The sequence below is a fragment of the Gambusia affinis genome, linkage group LG19 (genome assembly GCF_019740435.1).
Source record: "Gambusia affinis linkage group LG19, SWU_Gaff_1.0, whole genome shotgun sequence".
NCBI lineage: Eukaryota > Metazoa > Chordata > Actinopteri > Cyprinodontiformes > Poeciliidae > Gambusia > Gambusia affinis.
The window spans coordinates 13,244,129-13,251,221 of NC_057886.1; the positions used below are offsets into that span (position 1 = coordinate 13,244,129).

General features: G+C 38.5%; 1 protein-coding gene across 1 annotated transcript; it reads left to right on the top strand.

The window, feature by feature from the left end:
• The first annotated feature begins 218 nt into the window (after positions 1-218).
• On the top strand, positions 219-5,306 carry LOC122821778 (cytochrome P450 2K4-like). The gene is made up of 9 exons (XM_044099985.1): positions 219-480; positions 566-728; positions 1,249-1,398; positions 1,557-1,717; positions 3,817-3,996; positions 4,085-4,226; positions 4,414-4,598; positions 4,673-4,814; positions 4,906-5,306. Exons 1-9 carry the CDS (start codon positions 274-276, stop codon positions 5,091-5,093), a joined length of 1,518 nt encoding a protein of 505 aa, XP_043955920.1. The 5' UTR covers positions 219-273; the 3' UTR covers positions 5,094-5,306.
• Positions 5,307-7,093: the final 1,787 nt, after the last annotated feature.

A 7,093-nucleotide genomic window follows, 5' to 3' on the forward strand; every position in this document is an offset into this window, starting at 1 on the left:
ATGACAAACTCAGCTCTTTATTAATGGCAAAGGGTTACTGGCATTAAATCTTTGTGGTAAAAATATAAATCCATTTTCTCTATATATTTTTTTATTCATCAAAGCTTCAAGTATGGAGTGGAGTAAACCAACTCCGGAGTTGAGATCAGTGTCATGTTAATACTCAAAGGTTAAATAGGTGTGGCCAACAGAGGACAACAACCCCACAGGAACCTAAAGTCCTCTCTGCCTTAGCTGTAAATTCAGATAAGGAGACTGTAAGCAGCTGAGAACATGGAGACTTTGAAGGATTTTGATTACTTTCTATTCTCCAGTCCTACCACTGTACTTGGACTAGGTCTCCTTTTCATAATCCTTTATTTGGTGACTGTTGGTTCCTCCAGAGAAACGGGTAAAGAGCCTCCAGGACCAAAGCCTCTGCCTCTGCTTGGCAACCTGCTGCAGCTTGACCTCCAGAGACCCTACAAAACACTGTGTGAGGTGGGCTCTGACTTAAACTGTTCAGCAACATTTAAACCTGTTTGATCTCTGTTTCATTTTTTCTTTCTTGTTTTCATCCAATCAGCTTTCCAAGAAATATGGGTCTGTATTTACAGTTTATTTTGGGCCGAAAAAAGTGGTTGTCCTAGCCGGGTACAGGACAGTCAGAGAGGCTCTGGTCAGCTATCCAGAAGAGTTTGGAGAAAGAGAAATTCTTCCTTCGTTTGTGGATTTATCAAAACATCATGGTATGTCCAGAAGTAAATTATAACAAATCTTTCTAAAAGTACTATTGAACAACTGTTAGACATTCTCACTTTTCTCTCATCACACCCACTGACTTCAGTGTATTATATGGATTGTATGTGACAGATCAACTATAAAATAGTGTAAGAATTGGTAAGTAGAAGAAAAAAGATAAATACAATTTAAATTCAAAAACTGAAAATCTGAAAAGTGTGGCATCTATTCAGTTTTCTTTAGGTATTCTTCTCCCAGTTTTGCAGAAGTAACATTTCTGCCCTTTTGTTCTTGGAAAACAGATCAATCTCAGTCAGAATGGGTGGAGATTGTCTGTGAACATCCATTTACAATTTATTCCAAAGATTTTCAATAGAATTTACTCCTGTGCTTTGTGTTTACTTAAAGCATAACTACTTATTGTTGGTCTATCACAGTGAAATTGACATTGAAATGTTTGGTTTTATAACTTGACAAAATATGGAAATAAAGTTCAAAATTGATTATGAGTTTTGTTTATTGTACAAGGAATTCTGTTTTCAAACGGAGAAACTTGGAAAGAGATGCGTCGTTTTGCCCTCAGCACCCTCAGAGACTTTGGGATGGGGAAGAGAGTTTCAGAGGAGAAAATCTTAGAGGAGTGTGGACACCTCATTCAAGTGTTTGAGAGTTATAAAGGTATAACATAATGCTGTTTTTCTCTTAGAAACAGACACATAAAATTCTTCACTGAAATAGTTTAATCATTGTTGTGGTGTACTAATTCATATGCCTTTTGTAAATTAAGTACATTTTAATAGCAGACAAGATAAAACAGTAACTCTCTTGCTCCACAGGGAAACCATTTAACACAACCTGTCCAACAAATAATGCAACATCCAACGTCATCTCCTCCATTGTGTTTGGAAGCAGATTTGAATATGATGATCCTCAATTCAGAGATTTGGTTAATCGAATCTCTGAGAATATTACGACAGCTGGTTCGGCAGGAATCCAGGTAAGTTTAATGTTTCAAATAAGAAACTTAGTAAATAATATACTGTGAGCCAAACAAAGACTTTGGTAAACCACAATGATGAATGCCATCCATATGTAAGGTAGAGACTGTTAAATTATTGTCTGAAGTACATGAAGCCCAAACGTGTAATTGTTCACTAGAGGGACCCATAAAATCAGCCACAAATGAGGGACGTGACTTTGATTTGCTCAAACAACAAAACACAATGTGAACATCACACAAACCCATTATTTTACATCAGGGGTGTCAAAGTCAAATAGACGGAGGGCCAAATAAAAAATTTAGCTACAAGCCGAGGGCCGGACTGATCGAATGTTCATTGAAATTTTTTTAAATGACGCATATAGTCTAGTGAACCTAATTGAACCTTCTGAAAACCTAACAAATATATTCCAATATGATCAGATAAATAAAGCAATATTTTCTTATGGCTCTGTCAGTAATCTTTAATTTTCAACAGACACAACTGAAATATTTTTAAAATATAATTGGATTGAAATACAATAAAATAAAGTGCAAAACTCTATTAATCAAAAACAACACTTTCATCAAGGAGAAGTAATATGCAGTGAAAACAAATATTAAACTTTAACTTTTAAACTTGAACTGAGTAAAACCTCTAAATATAAACTCTAAACCTTGTTTGAAACCCCCGGTTCTCAGTGTCCACCTTCCTTTTTGCCATTTTTGATGGGTATCTGAAAGTTAATTTTACAGTTATGCTGATGACTGCTGTGCTAATAACCCTTCTAGACCGGACGTGTCGCCGGCGACACATCTAAATTTGCAGTACCGTAATTCCGCCACACGTAGCGCTAAGTGGAAAAGTTCCAACGGTTTCTGAAAGGGGAGACGTTGCACTTTCCAGCAAGTATCGGGTTAATACGGTAACTTCGCAGCTGAGCTGCAGAGAGTGTAATTAATCCGGGGGGCACTCGTTTAATAGACGGTATATTTCGGCAATAACTTGGTGGATATTGAAAGTTCCGGTTGTTATGGATACATGGGTAAGTACATCATCTCACAGAACATTTAAAGAACTACTTACAGTTCAAATAAGGAAGATATTTTTTTTCAGACGGGGTGCCGGCTTGCTGCGGTCTGCGGGCCGGTTCTAATAATAAATCAAGATCATCCCAGGGGCCGTAAAAAATCTTCTCGCGGGCCGGATGTGGCCCGCGGGCCTTGACTCTGACATATGTGTTTTACATGTATAAAGATACCCCAAAGTTTAAAATTAAATTCTCATAAAAGACATATTTAGAATTATGTCATTTTCATAATTTGTTTTTTACAACCACATCCTTTAATGTATTCTGCATTGGGGGTTTTATGTTTTAGACCATCAGAATGTGGTGCATAAAATGTGATGTGCAAGGACGAGCTTTAAAATGCTTTCACATAAATGTTGCATCTTTTTCTATTACAACAAATAGGTGTTCTACCAAGATTATTTTTTTATCGTTCCTTAAATCATCTACCTGCTTTTGCTGCACATCACTGCTGCCACTAACATTTGGTTACTGTTATTGGTGGTGGAGGTAATATGTGTTACCTGAAGAGCTGGATGTTGAAGGATAAGTTCACAGGGCTGGAGGAAGTCTTTGTGCCCTAACCAAATAAAATCCAGGACATTAATAGGACGGACTTCACATCAGCAGGTTTAAAATGTTCCATGTGACATGGTTCCATCTTGACCCAAAAATATGTATTATAAGTTAAGAAATTTTAAATATTTGAGTATTGTATACATTAATAAAATTATAGCAATATTAAAACAGCACACTTCATATGGATATGTGAGTTTACAATGTAAAACCTGCAGTCATTACAAAACATTCAAAATCTTTGCGGCTTGAGCTCCTCTAAGTCATTCCTAAAGTTGGGCTCAGGGTGCCTGTTTGTTGTTAATGTTCCACCCAACACCACATTTAGTATAGAGCTCCTAAAGCTCCTTCCCAACAATGATTTACTCTGCCAGTGTCTCAAAACAAGCTCACCCTGACTTCTGTCATGCTAAACAAATGAACTACCATTGAATTTCTCTATTCCTAAAATATATTTTCCTTAATTTCAAGTTCTACAATACATTTCCCCGGCTGGTTGGATGGATAAAAAGCCGTCAGATTCTCTTAAAAAATCGTGAAATGACATTGAAAGACCTGAAGCATTTAACCCAGAAACTGAAAGAGACACTCAACCCTCAGATTTGCAGAGGAGTGATCGACTGTTTTCTGATTCAAAAGCAGAAAGAAGAGGTAAGGCAACACAAATCTATTTTTCAAGAATAATGACAACATCAAAATGTGTGCCACATATACCGTATTGACACAGTTTTCTTTTTAGGATTCTTTTGTCAAAGACACTCAGTTCACTGAGGAGAACCTGTTATATACAGTCTCAAACCTGTTTGCTGCCGGAACCGACACCACAGCTGCAACACTGAGGTGGGGTTTGCTGCTCATGGCAAAGTATCCACAAATTCAAGGTAAGAAAGAAGAGAAAATATCTGGGATATTTTTCCTATGCCCAGAAAACATGATTTTCAGCATGTCCTCTGACTATTAAATGTTAGTTATATATAACCCAAACATATACATGTGTACATATGTCTTTGTGGTAACTGTGATCCCTAGAGGGAAATCTGTTGATCATTCACTTCTTGTTTACTGCAGACCAGGTTCAGGAGGAGCTGACCAGGGTGGTTGGAAGCCGCGAGGTTCATGTGGAAGACCGTAAAAATCTGCCGTACACTGATGCTGTCATCCATGAGATACAGCGCCTCGGTAACATTACTCCTATGGCGATCCCACACAAGACCAGTCGAGATGTTACCTTTCAGGGGTATTTTATCAAAGAGGTGAGCAGGAGGGAAATATAGGCTTCCAACAGACAATATCTTCCAGATGATCATGCTAGTATTTTTGTCTTCAGGGAACTACTGTGATTCCCCTCCTTACATCAGTTCTGTATGACGAGAGTGAATGGGAGAGCCCACACACCTTCAACCCTTTTCATTTCTTAGACAAGGAGGGAAGATTTATCAAGAGAGATGCCTTTCTGCCATTTTCTGCGGGTAGAACAAACTCTAGCAGTTTGTTAATCAATCAGATAATCTTTGCCATTCATGTTTGGATTAAAATGTGTTACATGTTTTCTTGTTGCAGGTCGCAGGGTGTGTCTTGGTGAGAGTCTGGCAAAGATGGAGGTTTTCCTCTTCTTCACCTCACTCCTTCAACGTTTTTGTTTCACGCCTCCACCTGGAGTTTCTGAAGATGATCTGGATCTGACTCCAGCAGTGGGATTCACCGCCCCTCCTTCTCCTCATGAGCTCTGTGCTCTCAGTCGGCAGTGAAGAATAAAGCACTAGATTGTAGTTGATGTCTCTACCAGAACCCTGATGTCACTATTACTAATTATCACTTTAAATGTCTGCATGTTACTTTAATTTGCACACTTTATTTAAGGAGCTTGAAAGTGTTTTTTAGCTGTGGGCTTTATCCCTCACTTCCTTCTTTTCTTCTATTGAGTTAATTTCACTGACATATATAGATGATGAAGAGATTCAGTTTGTGTCCACATTATTTACTTATGACAAAGGAAATTTGCAGAGCATGTAATAATTTAAAGTAGAGTCATCCTGAACATTGCTAAAACCTCTGAGTAAAATGTTATATTGATTATGACATATTACTGAAACTCCTAGATCTGCACCTTTTTTAATCGAGGCAAAAGCAATGTCTGCCCTCAACCACTAAGAACTGTGTGTGAGGCAAGGTCGTAGGTTTGGTCTAAGATTTGGTGGGACCTTACAACTTCCTGGTAAAGGCTTGAAGGTAAATGATGGTAAAGACTTTGACACACTCAAAACAAATAACTTTTTGCATGGTGGGGAAATAATGCAGCCATGGGAGGAGGCTAAACCATTTGGCCTGAAACAGCAACCTTTTATTTGGCAGCTGCTGTGCTGCAATGAATTTTACATCAGGCTGGTATGGTGCACTCCCCATGTCCAGGGCACTGCTGCCTTGACTTCCCTGGTCACTGGCACTCACACTGACTGCCTCCTATAGAGCAAACAAAGCGTAACCTGGTTTGTATTCACACTAGCTTAACTTAATTTAAGACTAACACTTCAAATGCCATATTTTCTGAGATAATTTCACAGTATATTACATATCTGAGAACTAACACCTCACCTGGAGCCCTGAAGCTCCAGCCACCTCTCCATCGTTCTGCTCTGCCCCTTGCTCTGCTGTCTGAGCATCCTATGTGAAAAACTAGAAAATTCCTGAAGAAATTTAACTGGGGCCTGCCAAAGTGTGCCCGTTGGTTTGGACCCAGCGTTCTGATGCTAAGAATTAGCATCGATGCTAAAGAAAGCTGCAATGTAATCAATAGCATGTGGAGAATCACAAGAATGTTAAGTAAGCTGGACATGCAACATTCAGTATGATAAAGCAAGTGTATTAGCTAAAATGAACAAATATGCTAATGTAAGCATAAATACTTTCAGTAGCATGTGGGGTATCATTAGAATGTTTACTGTCATTTACTTACTCCATTAAGTATACTAAACATGGCTAATAATTCTGAAAAATAGAAAATAGCTTATTTAAGCTAAAAGGCTAATGCTAATGAACTGCCTTGCTGCGCAAGGCAGTTCCCTAACCTCGGATAAACAGATAATGCAGAATGATATCATTGCACCGCCTCTGGCGGTGCACTGTCCAGAGGGGCATATTGAGGCTTTTATTTTGAAATTTGCAGTAAGCTTCATATTAAATGCCCACACTAATCCAGTGTCTAAGAGTGCTTTGGATAAACCAATCACTCAAAAAATGAGCAAATATATGATGTAAAAATTGCCAAAGCTTTTATTTTGAAATTTTTGTTAAGCTTCATTTGAAAGGGTCAAAGTCATCCCATGTGTAACAGTCATTGGATTAAATCAGTCATATAACTCAAAAAGCAATGACCTGATGTAAAAATTTTCAAGGGCTTTTATTTTGAAATTTTCAGTAAGCTTCATTTTGAAGGGCTAGACTCATCCCATGTGTAACAGTGACAGGGTTAAATGAGTTATATACAGCCCATAGCAGCAAGTAGTTCTAAAGGCCATCTCAGTCCTCCTCTGTTTTAACTGAACTACTAGTTAGAACTACAGTGATGCGTATTTGTAGTCCTCAGCAGCTCTCCCTGCTCTGGGTTCCGGTCCCCTGGAACATAAACCGCTCTGCCAGCTGTGAGTGAGACAACCAGGGGAGACAATTCTCTGTTTGAGCCAGCCAGTTTGACTAAAAAAGCATTGCAAAAACTGTTTCCCGCTCGGGAACCGTAATACATATTCGAAAA